The sequence below is a fragment of the Miniopterus schreibersii genome (assembly GCF_964146895.1).
Source record: "Miniopterus schreibersii genome assembly, chromosome: 4".
Taxonomy (NCBI): domain Eukaryota; kingdom Metazoa; phylum Chordata; class Mammalia; order Chiroptera; family Miniopteridae; genus Miniopterus; species Miniopterus schreibersii.
The window spans coordinates 6,284,175-6,303,474 of record NC_138105.1 but is presented as its reverse complement, the minus strand read 5'-3'; the positions used below and the strand labels follow the sequence as shown (position 1 = coordinate 6,303,474).

General features: G+C 45.3%; 1 protein-coding gene across 4 annotated transcripts in view; it reads left to right on the top strand.

Annotated features, from left to right (window-relative positions):
- The first annotated feature begins 255 nt into the window (after nucleotides 1–255).
- Nucleotides 256–19,300, top strand: part of CAMK2D (calcium/calmodulin dependent protein kinase II delta) — a 156,454-nt gene continuing 137,409 nt past the window's right edge. For 3 of the 4 annotated variants that reach the window (XM_081134327.1, XM_081134326.1, XM_081134325.1), the window contains exons 1-2: nucleotides 348–562; nucleotides 1,918–2,012. In XM_081134327.1, the coding sequence (XP_080990453.1) occupies nucleotides 498–562; nucleotides 1,918–2,012 (160 nt within the window). In that variant the 5' untranslated portion in view covers nucleotides 348–497. Of the gene's footprint in view, nucleotides 563–1,917; nucleotides 2,013–19,300 lie in introns of all 4 variants that reach the window. The other variant, XM_081134328.1, reaches the window with a different exon arrangement.

Here is a 19,300-nt window from a genome sequence, read left to right as displayed (position 1 = left end):
GCCCGGGACCCGCGAAGGGACCGGCTGGCGCCCCCGAGGGCCTTTGGGGCCGCGAGGCAGGAGGTGGTCGGCCCAGCAGCTCCGGCCTCGCCCGGCCGCGCCGCCCACGCCCCGCCCCCTTCCCCGGCCCCGCCCCTTCCCCGGCCCCGCCCCGCCCCGGGCAGCCCCTCCGCGGTGGCCCCGCCCCCGAGGCCTGGAGCCCCGCCCTCGGCCCCGCCCCGGGCTCGCTCCCTCCGCCGGCCCCGCGGAGCCTTCGCAGCTGCTGGGTGCTGGCTGCTCGCGCCTCGCCCCGCGCCGGCCGCCTTCCGTTTCCCGGCCCCCGCTCCTGAGCGCTCGGCCCCGCGTCCGGGGGCGGGAGGACAGCGGCGCGGCGTCCGCGGGGCAGCAGGGCCGAGCGCGGGGAAGGCGCTCTCTGCGGTCGCCCCCGCCCCGCGCGACCCCGGCGGCCGGCCACTCGGACGCGGACGCGAGCGGGTCCGGGGACAGCCGGCCCCAGGATGGCCTCCACCACCACCTGCACCCGGTTCACCGACGAGTACCAGCTCTTCGAGGAGCTCGGAAAGTAAGCGCGGCGCGGGGGGCGGGCGGGCGGGCCGTGCCGGGGGCGCACCCGGGGCCCTGCCCCCGCCCGAGGCCCGAGGACCGCGGGCCCGCGGCCGTAGCTGTCACCCCGAGAGCCCGTCTGGACGCCGCGCGGACCGGTCTCTGTAAGCGGAGACGCCTCCGAGCCGCGGGGCGACCACGCGCGGACGGGGACGCGCTGTCCCCGCAGTGCCGCGCCGTGACGCCGAGTTCAGGTCGGGGGGCGCTCGGGGAGCCCGCCCCCCCGCGCCGCTGCCGCCGTCGTCGCGGTGGCCCGGTCCCATCCCCTCCCAGGGCTCGCGCGTCCCGCCTTCCCCGGAGGACTCCCTCGCGGCGGGAGAGCCCTTTGGACCTCGAGGCGCCCCCAGGGTGGCCCAGCGGTGCGTGGACCCTGCAGGACCGCGGGGACGTGAGGGAGAGAGCAGGGACCTGCCGAGGCCCGTGCGGGGGACCCCGGGGTGGAGGTGCACGGAGGTGCAGGAGACCTGCCGAGGCTCCTGCGTGGGGACCCGGGCTGGAGGTGTGCAGGGAAGGACGGGGCGTTTGCCGAGGGTCGGGCTGTGCGCAGGGACCCAGGGGCGACCGGGATGCTGATTTATGGTTTATGCAGCATCTGACCCAAACCCAGTCCTGTCTCTGTTTCCATTATTACTGGTGAAAGGGTGCGGCGTATGGTGGTGTTTTACGCAGCTGAATTAAAGGAAATGGAGATATCTTTTAAATGGAATGAACATTCTATGTTTATGTGTTTATGCATTGTTTGTTAAAACATGGAGAATATGTCGGAAGAGCAGCTTAATTCAAATCTCTCCCCTCCCCCGGCTCAAAACAGGGCACAGAAAAGTCACCATATCAGGATTTGTTAAACCACACAGATGTTCCCAAGATTTATATTTTAATGAAAACAATCGCCATATTTACTTACTTGGAGCCACATTAATTTTTCTTACCAGGATAAATAGGCAGCAGATTTTTGTTGCTCTTCCTCAGCTCTGCTCTTTGCAGGGTTTTTTCCCTGGAGCATTTGGTGCTGTGTGAGTGTGAATTGTAAAAGGTTTTCAGATTTCATGTGCAAACAAGAGCCTCATAATTGGCAGCCCCTTTCATTTTGTTGATTAATAATGTGTGCTTCCAATGAAATAAAATTTACGTTTGTTTCTCAGCATTAAGGAAGGTCTGGGTTTCCAGGAAGAGTGGGTCATTTTCTGGATATTACTGTAGTGCACTGATATTTGAAAATTCAGTAAATTCAATAAAAATGCTCCAATTGTTGTAAATTTTTAATGGACTATCAGGGCTGATTATATTGATGGCCTGGTAACTTTTTACTTTCAGGGGGGCTTTCTCAGTGGTGAGAAGATGTATGAAAATCCCTACTGGTCAAGAATATGCTGCCAAGATCATCAACACCAAGAAGCTTTCTGCCAGGGGTAGGTGTTTGCAACTGTGTGTGTATGTTGATTTTGTATTTCTCATGCCCACTGTTGGTTCTCTTGTAAGCTTATAAGTAAGTACGTCACATAGTTATAACTGAATTTAGATTTAGGTAGTATGTTACATATTGAGATTAGTTCTTTCCTGAATACCTCTTGGTCTGTACAGTTCAAAAATAAATGAACAAATATAACTTAACAAATTTTTATAAAAATTCTATCTGCCCTATGAGCAATAACATAAATAACTATATATTTAAAGCAATTAAATGTCACTGAGTGCATTTTGACTTCAGTTCTACTGTGAAATAGCTGAGGAAATTGCTGGAATGGAAAAACATATCCTCACAACTACCACCCCTTCTGCTTTTGAGAGGAAAAATCGGTCAGAGCTCAGGTGGTTCATAATTTCAATTGTAGTTACACGTGACCTTAATTCATCAAGGTATACTTAACACTAATGGCTTTGGGAGGAAAATTTGACTGCTATATTCCAGGACGTTCAGCTGATTTTGATGTTTCTATGTGTAGTTCAGACCTTTGCTTGGCCTTCTGCCTTGAGATTGCTCACAGACCGGGAATGTATTTTGCACATGCTTAATAGCCACAAGATAATTCATGCTCGTGAAATAGCTGTTGACATAAGCAAAAAACTTGGAGGGCTCTCACTGCACTCGTGTTACTTTGAACTCATGCAAAAGTACTTCTACTGAAATGTTAGGCATCCCAATTATTGTGAACATGTGTCTAAGGTATTTCCATGGGAATTTATGGTTTAATGAAAGAAAAATGAAATTAAAATGAACAAAATGCCATAGTGTAAGCCCATTTTAGTGACCTGGTTTATTTTATTTTAAGTAATGAGAAAAGAAATTCCATTAGGGTTTAATTTGTCTTCTAAAAAGTGTTGCTGCCTAGGTCTCTGATATCACTGTTTCGTCTCTGCCAAGATTTTCTGCTTTTTTTGTTGCAAATCCCACTCTTATGTGGAATTTAGGTTTAGGCTGGCATTTCAGTGTATTCGTTTGGGTGGGATTTTATTGTGCTTCTGAGGAGTGTCTGTGCTCACGCAGGCCCCAGAGCAGAGCATGGCAGGAGGGCCAGGGGAAGCATGTGGGCTCAGTTATGTTCACTTTGTGCTTCTCCACCCAAAGGAAGCTTTTCTACGTAGAGAGGAGTTGCTAAACTGTTAATAACATTTTAATTAAAGAAAAAAAAGTAAAGGGTCCAACTCTTTCAGTGCTGGTTCTATCTCTTCGTGTGAGCATGTACACTTCGGGCTTGAGTGGGACGCACTTCTTTCAGGCATCACAACACCTCCCAGATTTTTCAGTGGCTTTAGCTTTTCCCTCAAAGCAGATGAGTTGTGCTTCACTTGCTATTTCTTGAATTGGAGTCGTCCCTTGTCATCACCTGATGGATGCTGAGAGGAGACCCTCCAGTCTACTCACATGCACTGGCTGCACTCTCCTGCCCTCTGCCTCTGATCTGCGGGAGCTCCTCCCAGCTTCTCTACTGCTCCTCACCTGCGGTTCTCCCCTTAGAGAGCAGTCTGCACCCAAAGCCCTCTCGCCCCTTCTGGACAGCACGCTCCTCACCATTCCGATTAGTTCAGGAGAACTGGGTAGGGTGCGCGACAAGAAGACCAGCCCCCTGCTCTCCTCTGTCCTCACCTTGGACTGTGGGCAGGTTTCCTCACCTGCTTTGTGTTAACCTGCTGCAAGTGTAAATTCTCATTTCCCTGCCTGTTAGCTGCATGCTCTTAGGCACTTTATGTAGTTCCAGCGAGCCTCAATTCTCTCGCCTTTAAAATGGGGTAATACTGTAACACTTCCTTTTGTGGGGTATGTGAGGAGTGACCGAGTTAACACCATGTAGAACAGTGACTGCTCCATGATGTGAGTGGTTGTTAGCTGCTGTTATCTCATTGGTTGTGGTAAGCAGCCAGTGAGGTGATTTCTATGAAGGAAGATTAATCATAAACGCAGTGGCAGCTCTGATTGATTAGCTGTGGGAACCAAATTTGCATCTTGGCTCTACTTCTTAGTATATAAGACTGCGCAGGTCACTTACCTTATTTTGATTACAGGTTCTTCATCAATAAATGGGGGGGGGGGGATGGCCGGAAGGTATCATGGGTTGTGAGGATTCATTGAATTTTATGAGAATCACTTCTTAAATTGCAAAGTGCTGTGTCACTTTTACCTATTATTACTGTTCACCTGTAAAATATTACAGTACTTTTCTTTCTGAGTGTTTTATATTGTCAAAACAATTAGAGCTGGTTATAGATTACTTTTACCTTTGAATGTATACATTTGTTTAATCTATACCCATATTAAATTATAAACTCTTAGAGGAAAAATACCATGCTTTCATTTTATAGTATAACATTCCACAGCACTGAGACCATAGGATGGCTCGGTACAGTGACCAGGATCAGATGTGGCTCTTCAGTCGTTTGGAAAGCAGCGGTACCTAGTTTATTCCAAAGAACAAGCACATGCTGGGTGTGAACTTATCTATAAATAGTGTATCAGAGCATATGCTTTAAAAGATGAATTCTCCTTTAAAAACACCCTGTTCTCAGAATATAATAATCCTAAGGCACTGCTTTTACAAAAATATTTAAATAATATATTTAAAGGGAAATGTAGAGTGAAATGCAAAGTAGCATGCTAATTTTTTCCTAAGGTACTGGCTTTTGTTTTGTGGTTTTTTTGTTTTTTGTTTTTGGCTGCAGGTGGTGGTTTTTGTGGAACATATAATTTTTTGTACACATTTGTGTTTTATTCGAAATACCACATGCCTTTGTAAATCCAAGCTTTAAGCCTATTTGTTTTAAAGACCCAGTAGGTCCTTCCACTGAAATAATGTTCTTTAAATATAACATTACAACTGAAAAAGAAAGACCATTGTCAGTAATTGTCATCCAAGACCATAACGGAATTGCCAAAAATATGGCTGCATTCCTGCACAAATGTGCACATCCAGCCACACTCACCCGCATTCTTCTGGGCTGGATCTTAATGGGTTTCCCGCAGGCCTTCTCAGTTGTATTTCCTCTCAGCTGTTAGTCACACACACCATATTTGGGAGACTCAGAGTCTTGAAGAATTTCTTTCCTTTTGCCTTGACACATGTGTGCTCAGGGCATTCCTTATGCAATACTGATCAGATAGATAAGAGCACTCACATAATTTGGCTTGTTTAAAACATAGATAATGTAGAAACATCTCAAACATCTGATATTTCATATGCAGTTTCTGTCTTCTAAGAAGCTTTGTGTTACATAGGAATAGAAGGCATGCTTGGTAAATGCTGAGTAGTGACACTTGAATTTTATCTCATATTTTTACCATGAGAATTAGAAATTATATCATTTTGACCCCAGACAATTAGATTAGTACTTAGTAAGTGCTGACTTGGCCTGCTGTCTTGATATTTTGTTTATTTTGGCATGATTGTTACTATAAGGTACGGTCAGGTTCTAGATGGTCCGTGCAGGGCTGTGGTTGAGTTCAGAACCGGTGGCTGACCGTCCTGAAAGCAGAGGTCTTTAGAGACAGGACTTGGTGATGATTTCGTACTTTAAAGCCTCTCTGCAGTAAAAGATTTTTATGGTCCTGGTGACTTGGTGTTCACCTCCCAGTGCATTTTTTGATCATTAGAAACCACTTCTAATTACAGAGAGTCTGACATGCCAGCAGTCACTGTTTTTGTAAAATATAATGAATTACAATAGAAGCTCAAGATAATATATGTTATGATAAGTATATTTTACCTTTACTCCATTGCGGAAGTTAGAAGAGGGTTTCAAATTTTATATTTCTCTAAAGCTTCAGATATAATGCAGTGAAATCGTTTTGGTAGTCTGATTTTACGACTTTTGTTAATTCCTAAATTGATGACCTTATAAAACCACTTGACCATGTACATAAAATCATGTCTCAGCTCTGAGATCGGAAGGTTGAGTATATGCCCCTGAGTTTCTTTTTAATGCTGTAATAGGGATGTCAGTAACTAACTCTTGCTCCTTTTTCTCTGTTTTGGCATTCAGACAGTCCAGAAATGACTGTAATCTCTCAGCCTTGTGGTTCCTTGTCTTGAAGTAGACATGGATCTGAGACCGTATAGATGATTCTAATTGTTCTGAATATGTTATTGATTAGACAATTTAGGACTCACTGCACAAATTAATATTTTTAAAAATTTCTTGGCTCCAACAATGTTTTAAGAAAAATCAGTAAATCATTTTCATTTTTGTATATAGAATCTCTACAACTCTTCGATTATTTGGCCCCAAAGTGGCATGTATCATCCTTATCATTTCATGGTTTTTAGTTGTTTCATTGTGTTTACATTCTTTTTATTTTATTTTTAAAAAAATATGTCTTTATTGATTTCAGAGAGAGGAAAGGAGAGGGAGAGAGAGAGAGAGAGATAGAAACATCAATGATGAGAGAGTCATTGATTGGCTGCCTCGAGCCCGCAACCCGGGCATGTCCCCTGACTGGGAATCGAACCCCGATCGCCTGGACCCTAGGTCCACGCTCAACCGCTGAGCCACGCCCGGCCGGGCTGTGTTTACATTCTTACATAGGCCTTGACATTAGACATTTGTTTCCCTCTTTTGGTGATGAGAATATTATTGATATTCAAAACTAGTTAGATAAAAATGAAAGTGTATATCTACATTTCCAGGAAAGAATAAAAATCCTTTCTGTGTTCCAGCATCATTTAAAGAAGGCAAACTTAATGAAGGCTGTGCTATTAGTAACTAGTGTCAGCTTCTGCCTGACCAGGTATGTGGTAGGAGTTGAACACCCTGAGAACCTTGATTGTTTATACAATTAGAACAGTACCTGTCAGTTCCATTCACATACTGAATCAACTCAATGCAAAAATTAAATTTAGTAGTTAATTACTCTTAATGGGTTCTTTTCATGTTAATTGTGAATGATTATGAAGCACATACTAGTATTTTCTTGGGCTCTTATTTTGTTAACTAGAATTTTAATTAATGTTTGAAAGTCTTTTCCTTGGGCTGATAGTGAGGCAGGCAGACTGCTAGTGTCTCTAGGACTGGGTTGGGTTTTTTTTTTCTTTTTTAACATCTGTCCCTCTCCATTTATTAGCATATTTTGTGTACAGGGTTTTTTAAAATAAATTATGGGCAATGAATGAATGTTTACAGAAGAGGTGTATTAAAGCTTTAAAGTTATAGTGTCATTTCACTATGATACATTAAGTGGAACATCTAGCAATACTTTAGCCTAAATCATAATACCTTTATAATAGTAACTTTTATTTCATACTATTTTATAGATTAAATAAGCACATTCACATATGTGACCTTATTTTATGTGTTTTTATTTAGTAAATATTGAATGATTACAATAGGCAGTGTTTGGAAAAATAAGGATTACCTACACAAACAGACATTGTGGAAGACAGATGGTGGTGAGGTCTAGCATGAATAAAGGGCTGTGGATCTTCAAAGGAGGGAAAGATTATTTCTGCCTAGGGAGGTGAAGGGAAAGAAGGCTTTTATATAATATGGACTTAAATAAAAATTTAAAACCATAGGCTGATGGTGCTCAAAATGTAAATAAACAATTTGGAGAGATTGTTCAAAATAGTTTTAACATCTGATTATAATGATAATGTTATTTTTTTCATATGGTAAATTTGTTGTGACTATTAGTATAAAATTATTTTTAGAATAAAATAATTTTAAATGAAGTAGAACATTTTTTTTTTAGGTGACAGAATTCCTATGATTCCACTTAAGGTAGATATAACAATACTTCTTAAGGTAAATTCATAGACCTTTCATCTGCCAGAACCTGTCTCTCTCTCTAGGATAGGGCGACTGGGAGGTTTGCAGGGAAGAGAGGACAGCTTTGTTTGTTGTTTGTTTGCTTTTGATTCTAAATATCTTAAGTACCATTACGGTTATACACAGGGCAACATCATTACTGGTTCTTTCAGTTTCTTAGCCCTTTTCTGAGACCTCATTCATTCTCCGTTTAACTTCTTGGGACTTTATTGCTACCAACATCAATAATAGTAATAAAATAATAGAAATGTTATTAGTCATTATTTAAAGGGAACCTTCTAAGAGACAGGCTTATACTTAAAGACATTTTGTCTTATTTAATCCGCACCGAAGCCTCCAGGTAGACAATGCTCTCTCCATTTTTAAATAGAGGAAACTGAGGCTCTGAGTTGCAACAAAGAATCATTGATCATCAGGGAAGAATGAAACAATTTGGGAATTAGAAATTAGTGGACTTGGTGTCCACATTTGACATGAAGCCTCAGCTCACTTTCACTCTTTTTGACCTGTTCTCCAGAGGTGTTTTCTTTTACACATCTGTTTTAAAGAAGCTCTTTTTAAGAAGTATTTTGGTGATACTTTGTAGAGTTTTGGAAACACAAATGATGGATATTATTTGCTTATCGAGATTATTTGATTTAAAGGCAGGTAGAGAGAGGCCAGCTTTCACAGCTGTGTCTGTCAGTTTGGAAACCTGGTAAGAGGACTGGGAGGTGTCCTTGTTTCGTTTGGAAGGTCCATGAAAAATGACTTTTCAGAGCACTGATTTGTGTCCCTTCTTCAAGGGGACTTTTCTTGTGTGATACGTTGCAGGAAATTGGGGGTTTTTCAATTCTATAACTTTCATTGGGCGCACGCGCACACACACACATACATTTTTAGAAAATATGCTATTATTTTCATATTCCAAATATGCCATTCATATTTTTAAGTGGCATGGCGGCAAAAGTGATATGTGGAAATTAGTTCAGCTGAACATTTTGGGCATTTAGTAGGAACTTTAGCCATGATGAATGTCTTATTATTTTAATTAAGCAAATTGTATATGCTTTTATATTAAAGATTTTACATAAATATTGGTTAGGTACAGAATTACACAATCTGGACATACCTTTGAAATATGTTCTTTTTTTCCTTTTTTTTTCAGAGAGAGGAAGGGAGAAGGAGAGAGAGAGAGAGAAACGTCAATGATGAGAGTCATTGATCGGCTGCCTCCTGCACACCCCGTGCTAGGAATGGAGCCTGAAACCCAGGCATGTGCCCTGACCGGGAATCAAATCACAATCTCCTGGATCCTAGGTGGATGCTAACTGCTGAGCCATGCTGGCTGGGCTGAAATATGTTCTTAATTATTTGTTACTACTTTGTATAAATCCATTTAAAAATATATCATAAAAATATAGAATCTGGGGAAATACAGAAAAATAGAAGACATTTATAGTTTAATTTCCCCAATCACTGTTAACATTTTATCTTTTTTAACATTTGTCAGAATACTGGAAAAATATACGATTTAGTGTACTGCTTAATACTGTAAAACTTCTCTTACTGAAACTTTTTTGAATTCTTTATGAATTATACTTCAGTGAGTAAAACATTAGTTTAGTATTACTAGGTTTTTAAAAAATTGTTCTTTGCTATGATAAATGACATGATAGTGAAGTTTGTTCTCAGGTTTCTGATTCTTTTCTTAGGAAATACTCATGAAGGAGAGTGTATAGGTTAGAGGGTTGAGTTTCCAGAATTCTTGTAAATGTTGCCTGGTTTCAGTCCTGCAAGTTTTGTTGCTTTCCACCAGTGACATTTGCGTAACCTAATGAAACTGAACTTAGGGGCAGCGATTCGAAGTTTCAGTTTCAATTTAAAAACAACCAACCAACCAAACAACAAAATACATCCTCACCTTGCTGCAGACCCTCTTCTGGGTGCTGGAGAGACGGGTGGGGTGATGAGGTCCTTCCCAAGGTGGAGCGGCCAGGCGGGTGGGTCAGGTGGAAGCGCTGCCAGCTGAGGTGTGAGCAGAGGCCTGTGGGGCTGCGGAAAGGGAGGGGAAGTCTTTTCCTAGAGGAGTTGATGTCCGAATTGGATTTTGAAAATACCATTTTTTACTAATATGACCTCAAATACACAAAAAGAAGTAATTGTTATAAAAATTAATATCCACTGTAACTAAATACTTAAACATGAGAACAAAGCATTTTTTTCTACTTGTTACTATGCCTTAAAATTCCTCTTCTTCCTAAGTGTATGCTTTAGAAAATGGTATTACTATAAATATATTCTAAGTTAAACTTTATTCAAGTCCACATATAGACGGACGAGTACACAAATGAGGCAGCCATGGCGTTTTCCCAAAGCCTCCATCTAGATGAGCAGAACATTATCAGCCCAAGAGCCGCTCTTGTGCCCCTTCCCCGTCTCTACCACCCCACAAAAGTAGAATTCCAAGTTCCAACACTGTACATTTGTTCTGCTATTTTCAACTCTATGTAAAGGAGATCATATACTTCAGTATCTGGCTTTCACTCCACAAGTTTGTGAAATTCACAATAAGCTCCTTTAAAAAAAGAAAAGAACCAGGTTTGAATTTACAGATGGGTAGAAAAGATACAAATTAATAGGATATTATAAAAAAAATTTGTGAGAAGCAAGGAAGTCAAAAAGTACCAATGCAGCCCCAGCCAGTTCTGCTTGTTGGTTAGAGCATTGGCCTGCCGACTGCAGGGTCCCGGGTTCACTTTCGGCCAAGGGCACGTGCCTCAGTTGGAGGCTTGATCCCTGACCAGCCCTGGTCCAGGCACGTGTGGGAGGCAGCCAGTCGATGGGTCTCTCTCCCGTCCTCCGTGTCTCTCTCTCTCTCTCTCTCTCTCTCTCTCTCTCTCTCCCTCTCACCCTTCCTCCCTCCCCCACCCTCCCCCTCCCTCTCTCCCTCCCCCCCTCTACCCTCACCCTCACCCTCTCCCTTCCTCTCTCTCTGAAAAGCAATGGAAAAAATATCCTCAGGTGAGGATTAAAAAATAAAGTACCAACACTGAGCAAGCTTGATGTAGATAAATACTCACCCTGCGTGATCTACTCTCTATATATAAAGTTGGAGAAAGCCGGCAAACTTCCCTCCAGCAGCTCATTCTTGCAGCCAGATCTGTTGGAAGGCAGGAAATAGGTGGCAGTGGGATTCTACAGCCCTGAGTCATTAGGGATAAACAGCTGATAGGAGAGGAATAGCAACTTCTTATCAACCTCACATTTTGTTTTATTTGGCTCTGGGGCAATCTAAAAAAAATGAGTGACTAACTGGAAGATAAAGGAGGGGGGTAATTAGAGATTTTTTCAAATCAACCAACGTTAAAGCACCCGCCCAAGGGAGTGTGTTTATAAACAAGAGGAGCTGGGCAGCCCCTCAGACACAGTGTTGGATTAATGACTGTTGAAAAGGATGTGGGGTTCTGGTCAAAGCAAAAAGTAAGCCGTCTAAAAGTGGTTTTGACATTCACGGAATTCTTGAATGCCCAGTATCTGGAATACTGCCTGGCACCCGTCGCAGATTTTTATTGAATAAATGAATGAATAAATTACTCCAAAACTGCATTTTATTATGATAAGTGAACACATGGAAGACCTAGGACTTTCAGCAGTAAGATTTGTGTACTGTTCTCAGTTTTTGTCTTTAAAAGTATTTTGGATGAGAAGCTCAAAATTTAATAGATGAATCGTGTGACATAATTTACAGTGTAGCACAAGCTGGTGGGTGGAAAATAGTCATTTATTAAATATGGCCCTAGCTGGTTTGGCTCAGTGGTTAGAGCATCAGCCCGCAGTCCCGAGTTCGATGGTGGCCAAGGGCATGACCTCATTTGCAGGCTAGATCCCCAGCCCCAGTTGGGGCGCGTGCGGGAGGCAGCCAGTCAATGTGTCTCTCTCGCATCTGTGTTTCTCTCCCTCCTCCTCCCTCCCTCCCTTTTACTGTCTCCAAAAAGCAATGGAAAAAATCCTTGGTTGAGGATTAAAAATTAATAAATAAAAAGCAGGGAGGGAGGGAGGAAGGGAGGAAGGGGGAGGGAAGGAAGGAAGGGAGGGGGAAGGGAGGGAAAGGAAGGGGGAAGGAAGAAAGGGGGAAGGAAGGCAGGAAGGGGGAAGGAAAGGAAGGAAGGAAGGAAGGAAGGAAGGAAGGAAGGAAGGAAGGAAGGAGGAGGGAAGGGAAGGGAAGGAAGGGAAGGAGGGAGGGAGGGGGAAGAAAGGAAGGGTGAGGGAAGGAAGGAAGGAAGGATGAAAGGAAGGGGGGAAGGAAGGAAGGACGGAAGGAAGGAAGGGAGGGAGGGAAGGAGGGAAGGAGGGAAGGAGGGAGGGGGAAGGAAGGGAGAGGGAGGAAGGGAGGAAGGAAGGAAGGAAGGAAGGAAGGAAGGAAGGAAGGAAGGAAGGAAGAGGGAAGGGAAGGAAGGACAGAAGGAAGGAAGGGAGGGGAAGGAAGGAAGGAAGGAAGGAAGGAAGGAAGGAAGGAAGGAAGGAAGGAAGGGGGAAGGGGGAAGGAAGGAAGGGGGAAGGAAGGAAGGAAGGAGGGAGGGAGGGAGGGAGGGAGGGGGAAGGAAGGGAGAGGGAGGGAGGGAGGGAGGAAGGAAGGAAGGAAGGAAGGAAGGAAGGAAGGAAGGGGGAGGTGAAGGAAGGAAGGAAGGAAGGAAGGAAGGAAGGAAGGAAGGGGGAAGGGGGAAGGAAGGAAGGGGGAAGGAAGGAAGGAAGGAGGGAGGGAGGGAGGGAGGGAGGGAGGGGGAAGGAAGGGAGAGGGAGGGAGGGAGGGAGGGAGGAAGGAAGGAAGGAAGGAAGGAAGGAAGGAAGGAAGGAAGGAAGGAAGGAAGGGGGAGGTGAAGGAAGGAAGGAAGGAAGGAAGGAAGGAAGGGAGGGGAAGGAAGGAAGGAAGGAAGGAAGGAAGGAAGGAAGGAAGGAAGGAAGGAAGGAAGGAAGGAAGGAGGGGGGAAGGGGGGAAGGGGGAAGGGGGGGAGGAAGGAAGGTCTCTCATTCACTTAGAAGACACTTCCATTTAAGCAGTGTTTTACCTCCTCAGTAGGCTGGGCCATGCAATATTTCCCCCTATTTTTCATCCTCACTTGAGGGTATTTTTTCCATTGCTTTTCAGAGAGAGTGGAAGTGAAGGAGGGAGGGGGAAAGAGAGAGAAACATCGATGTAACAGAAATAAATTAACTGGTTGCCTCCCACACATGCCCCTGGGGGCAGGGAGTGAACCCACAACCCAGGTATGTGTCTTGGGAAATCGAACCCGAGACCCACCGGTGCTTGGGCCAACACTCTAACCAATGTGCCACAGGCACCAGTGCTATTTCCCCCAGTTTTTAAAAGGATCTTAGCAGCAATAAAAAATTTAATTAGTAAGCTCCTTCCCAGTTTTATTGATATTAGGGACAGTATGCCTGTAATTTAAAGGGGAAACACTGCTTTACTCAGTGTGTGCATATATTTACAGTGGAATATTCTCGAGTTGAGGTCGGAGCTTTGTTTGTGGAGCTGAAAGCCTTCTGTTGACTTTAGAAGCAGTGACTCAGGGTTGGTATCATCTTTGGAAAGCAGGCTGAGAGAAACCCTGATTCTAGATACGGAGCAGCATTTCAGAGTCCAAGTCCACTCCTGTTCTGAGTGTGCACCTCCTGATTTCAGGCCAGTTTCCACTCCGGCAGAACTGGAGAGGGAGGGAAACTGTCCAAGAGAACTGTCTCCTGTCAGTGGGACTGAGGCCTACTTCTCCCCAAAATTTACATGCTCTGGAATTACTTTTGGAAAAAAACATTCTTTTGATTGACTTTTTCCCCTGTGTCCTATGCACCTTTATGATCAGGAATAAGGGAAAACAGAATTTAATTGTTGACCTTAAGTCTGTTTGAGAGAAAAGTATATACCTGGCATGTTTTATATTGACAAGAGAACTGATCACTGGGTTCCCTGTAGCCCTGTATCTTCATTTCTGCTGATGTTGGTCATCTGCCAGTGCCTTAGCAAAGAGAAGTCCCTAAGACATGAACAGGATGGTGAAGGATGGCTGAGATGTTTGACCTTTAAAATAATAATACTTTATTTCAGCAAATATTTGTTAATCGTTTGTAAACTTTAAGAAATTATTTCAGGTAGGAGACTTAAAGGTAGAAATAGGTTTTGGAGTAATCTGAACCAAACAAAAAAATCCAAATTGAGAGAACCAGTGCTGGAAATATGCAGTGAGCACTGGCAGGGCAGTTTAAAAATAGCACTTGGCTTTGGGAGGATAGCTTCTCTCCCAGCTCGTCTCCCCAGGCAAGAGTCTTTCTGCAGCCAGCTGGGGGAAACGGGGGAGTGAGAAATGAGGGTTGTGAAAGTTGTGTAGCCCACACTGGTGCTTATTTATCATTTCATTCAGGATCTGAGACAGTTCCTATTTGAGTCCCACAACACTTCTGTCGTGTGGGTGAGGGACATTCAGGGGTGCTTGTGTGGGTGCTGTGAGGCTGTCACCCCCAAATGCCGCATTACCGCTCCTTCGCCTTGCCATCACATTCCCTCCAGGGCCAGGGAGTGGACGAGGCAGCATCCCCAGCTGGAATAGCAGGGATTTAGGGAGCGTAGAGCGAATTACCTGGGCTGGGATTTGGCTAGGTCTCTGGTCAGTAGCCCTATTCCAAAGTGGTCTGTCTTTCAACCATTTTATATGCTGCTTTATCTCCAAGGACATAAACGCTGCCTCACTTTTCACCCGTGAAGATGTGCCTTTTCAGCTTAACAGCTAGTAGTGGGGGATGTGAATGGCAGCCTGTCTCAGGTATGGGGGAGGGAAGACAGCAGGCCAGCATTCCTTCGCTCTAAAGGAAATCAGAAGGTGCCGTGCGCACCGCTCCTGTCTTCAGCCAGTGCCGGGCAGCCCGCCGGCCAGTGGGTTGAAGCGTCCCACACGCCAAAGGTTGCTGGTTCAGTTCCTGGTCGGGGCACATACCTAGGTTGTGGGTTCGATCCCTGGTTGGGGTGCGTGTGGGAGGCAACTGATTGATGTTTCTCTCTCACATCGATGTCTCTCCACCCCCCTCTGAAAACCAATAAGGACATATCCTAGGTGAGGATTAAAAAATAAATAGAAAAACACAGTTCCAGCAGAAAAGTTAGAGCCTGGATTGGAGGGTCAGAGACAGGCAGGATCACGGAGGTGGTGAAGGTGACCGGAGCAGGACGCAGTGTGAGTCCATGTATGTGGCAGTGACGTTTGGTTGTGGGAGCAGGTGAAGTCGCGTGAGGCAGAAGGTAACGTGGTGGATGGAAGGAAGGAAGACAGGACACGGGGTCGGGGAAGAACCAGTAGGTTTGGGTAAAAGGTAGAGAAGCTGTGGGAAATCAGGAATGAAAGCTTACAGCCAGGTAAAGGTCTCTGATTCCAAGTTAGGGACATTGTCTCACGCGTGGTGGGGGCACTTTAGGGAGGGCGCCTGGGATGTCTCGGCAGCACCGAGAAAGCAGGAGTCGGCGCTGAGCAGGACGGAGATTCTGCAGCCTCGAGGTGCAGAGGGTGAGTGAGCCTCCAGGGAAATTGTAGTTCTCACCTAACACTGAGAAGTCAGAGCCAGGAACTGGCTTTGAGGGGGGAAGATGACTAAGGGACGTTTTGAGGTACTAGCGGGATATTCAGGTTGAAGTATCTAAAAGACCATTGAAAACTGGGTGTGGTCCTTGGGAAGGGACCCAGGAGACAGTGCAGTGTGGGCTCTGAAACCAGGTGGCCAGGGTTCAAGACCTGTCCTCCCTGCTGCCAGCCCTCGTGGCCTTGGGCAGACCTGATTTTGCAAGCCTGGGCTTCCTCGCTTATGAAACCCGATGATGACCTAGCTGCTGTTACTGGGGCTTCGTCGTCACGGAGGTGATGGAAGAGACCCCAGAGCAGAGAATGTACAAAGGGAGGAAGAGAGCCCAGGTGTGTGGCTGGGGCAGCTGCGGTTTGGTGGGGGGAGGAGGTGGGACTCTTCAGAGAAGTGGCAGAACATGGGGCTTGGTAGTGCAGTGCCTTGACCTGTGCGCTTGCAGAGGAGGCTGCTGTGCTCAGTGTGACAGAAGAGAGATGGGGGCACGGAGGAGAGGCCTCGGTCTCCCCACAGCAGATGTCAGGAGGCGGGGGCTTGAGGGCTGGCAGAAGATGGCATGAAATCTGACAGTATGTGTTTGCTGAATGCGTAACGAAAAACAACTGTTTCTTGGACTTAAAGAATAAATATATATGTAAAACCTTGCTTATTTAACAGGAAAAAAGAAAGAGATACATACTCAGGCCTAGTTTCAGGGGTTTGCCAGGTTGAAGGAATTAACTCTGGTGATATGTAAAACCATAGCTTACTTGGAGAAAGAGAGGAGAAACTGGTAAGGAGTAGAAAGGCCAGAGCAAGGTAAGCAGGCACGGTGATTGGACGGAGTCCTGGAGACGGTTGGTATGAGTGGGAACCAGAGATCACTTTGGGGAAAAAGACATTTTTCCTCCCCCAAGGGGCTGCATGCCATGAGAAGACAGCACAAGTGCCCAGGCCACCTAGGGTGGAGAAGACAGTTCCGATCCCACGGAGAATGGGAGAACAGCAGCGGGGTGAGAGCTGGAGAGAGCACATGTGCTCGGGTCTCGGGGTCATGGAGAGGCTGAGCACTGTGCCCTGGGCCCTTAGTGGGTATAGTGATGGGACCGCGACTCTAGCCCCAGAGTGCCTGCGGGCAGGGCCTGGAGAACCTGGCCTTGACAAGGAGACACCGCAGGGATTCTGCCACTTTTTAAACATTTAAGGAGAACGGCTTTCTGTGTTTGTTTTTTTTTACATTGATTTTCCTTAGTTTGTACAGCCAGTAAGAAGAGAGCAGCTAGACTTTAAAATGCAGCCCTAGGCAACAGCAGAAGCGAAGCCCTGCTATCCTTGTGTTCTTTCTAGGACGCACACAAGCCTCCAGCAGGAGTGACAGGTGGGGAGGCGGTTAGAAAGCAGAAGATTGGGAAGAAAATTTCATTCTGCAGAGTGACAGCCAGAATGACATCATTTTGGAATGTTTGGTAGCGGAGTCTTTTCCTGTCTGACAGGGAAGCCTGGGGAATCTTCAGTTCACAATCTCAATTGGCTATTTCCCTTATTTCTGTTGAAGTTCATTCCATTTCTCTGCATAAACAAAAGGCTCTGCCGGCAGCTTTATTGGTTCAGAGCTGTACATAATCTCATCAGGAGAAAAGCACTGATATGGGAAAATTATTGCAGATCAGGAATATGAAATAACGACTGTAAAGACATAAGCTCATTGGTCCTGGGTGTTTTATTTCAGTTAGTGGTTTATCATCATGAATACTCTATTTCATGTGCCTTACTTACTTCCCTATCTCCATACTTCTGGATCGTTGACTGTGATGATAAGGACTTTTGGTTGGTTAGTTTTCCTAAAAGCATTGGTATTCTTAATAGTTCTCTTGAACCTCTGTGCCGTTTTTCAGTTTGTTTTTCTAAGTTTGCTACAAAGGGTTACTTTGCTCCCTGGAGAAAAACAGTGAACCTGAAGATTGTTACTGAGGTTGGTGTGAGCGAATGTGCTTCATTGTTTCCTTTCACAGAAATTGTTTTCTGCTCCCTGTTCAACTCCCATTCACTCTCTTTGCTGTTTATTACTATTGATGTTCAACATCAAATTACTCCTGCTTTCCCTCCACCAGCCAAGTTCCCACAAACAAGATTATGTGTTGAGTTCAGACCTCTAAGTTCTGGAAAAGAAGACATCTTTATACCTTTCCCAGTTAGGAGCTTTTGTCCTTAGTAAGTAGAAATTTGATATGTTTTATGCTGAAGTTTTGTGGCTGTGACTTTGTTTCTCCACTTGCCAAATGATCTCATGTCTTATCTTACCCTTTTATTTTACCATCAGTCATCATTCAGCAGATATTTATTGAGCAGCTACCATGTGCAGGCACAGTTCTTGATTCTGGGGATGCAGTGGGGAGTCAGTTGGTCTGGGGGAGGCTGCAGGAAGGATCCTTAGATGGGTAAGTGCTACGCAGTGAAGTAAATAAAACAGGGCTATAAGCTAGTGACCCTCCCAGGGAGAAGAAGTGAACCATGAGAAAACATGAGGAAGGTTCCAGGCGGGGGCCCAGGAGGACAGTGAACTTGCCAGGGGTAGAAAGAAAGTCCTCATGGCTGGGGTGTGACTGTCAAGGAGAAGACAAGTGCACTGATCTTGGCAGGGGCAGAGGACCCTAGAGCCTCTCCGGCAGTGTTAGGATTTGGACCCAGTTTTCAAAGCAGCAGCGACCGTAATGAGGGTGTGCACTGGGGAAGCGACGTGATCAGGACCTGCCATCTGTGAGAACGTGCGGACCACGGTCTGTGGGAGCTGTGAAGGTAGCAGCAGGAGAGGCGGGGCCCTCTGAGGAAGGACTCGTAGACCCGAAGGCTGGGCTTGACGGGTGCTGGGAGGCGCAGCTGCCAGTTTATGGCCAAAGGAACTCTCTCGCGGTGGTGCCATTAACTGGGACTTGGGGTGGGAATTGGCGGGGTGGAGTTAGATTGATGGGATCGAGGAGTTCAGGGTGTAACCTGTTAACTGTGAATTCATCGTTGGTAAAGGAACCTCCCAGCTACTTATTATCAGGTATTCCCCCCCCCCCCCCAGCCCCCAGGAAACCACTAGTGTGCTTTCTTTCTGATGGACTGGTTTATTCTGGACATTTCATCTCACGTGGTCTCTGTGCGGCTCCTTTGGTTTGCATGTTTTCCAGGCCTGGCCTGCTGTGGCACGTGCTGTTGCTGAGTGATGCTCCACTGTGTGGCGAGGCCTCATTCTGTTTGTCCTTTCGTCGGCTGATGGGCATTTGGGTGTTTCCACTTTTTGGTATAAATAATGCTGCTATGAACATTTGTGCCCAAGTTTTTTTGTATAGACCTTTGTTTTTATTTCTCTTGCATGTATACCTAGGGGGAGAGGCAATACTATGCACACACAAACACACACATACACACATTGAAGTTACAAAGTAAAGAGTTTATGGTGGAGTGCAGAGATTATTAATTACTAACCTGGTTAAAGTGCATTGTAGCCCATCTGCATGCAACAGACAGGTAAAGTATTGTGATTTAGAGATTCTGATGTGTGTAAAAGAAATGGAAGTAGAGTTTCAGCACAAGACGGTGAACTATGACCGTTTCCCTTGTGTTTAGGGAATAGAGGCATGGCACCCAGTAGGAAGGTCTTGACTTAGTCATGGTTTCAGTCTGTTCTGTCCAACAATTGAACACCTGTTGCAAGTCAAAGAGCCATGAATCCACGCCTATTTCTCTGCGACCTCCCCACTTATGTGGACTGTTCTAGAGAGAACTTGGCGTGGGGGATCTTCATTTTTATCATGGTTTTTGTTAGAATATTGGTGCACGTGGGGATTTTTCTGTTGATTGATGGCAGGTCTGGTCA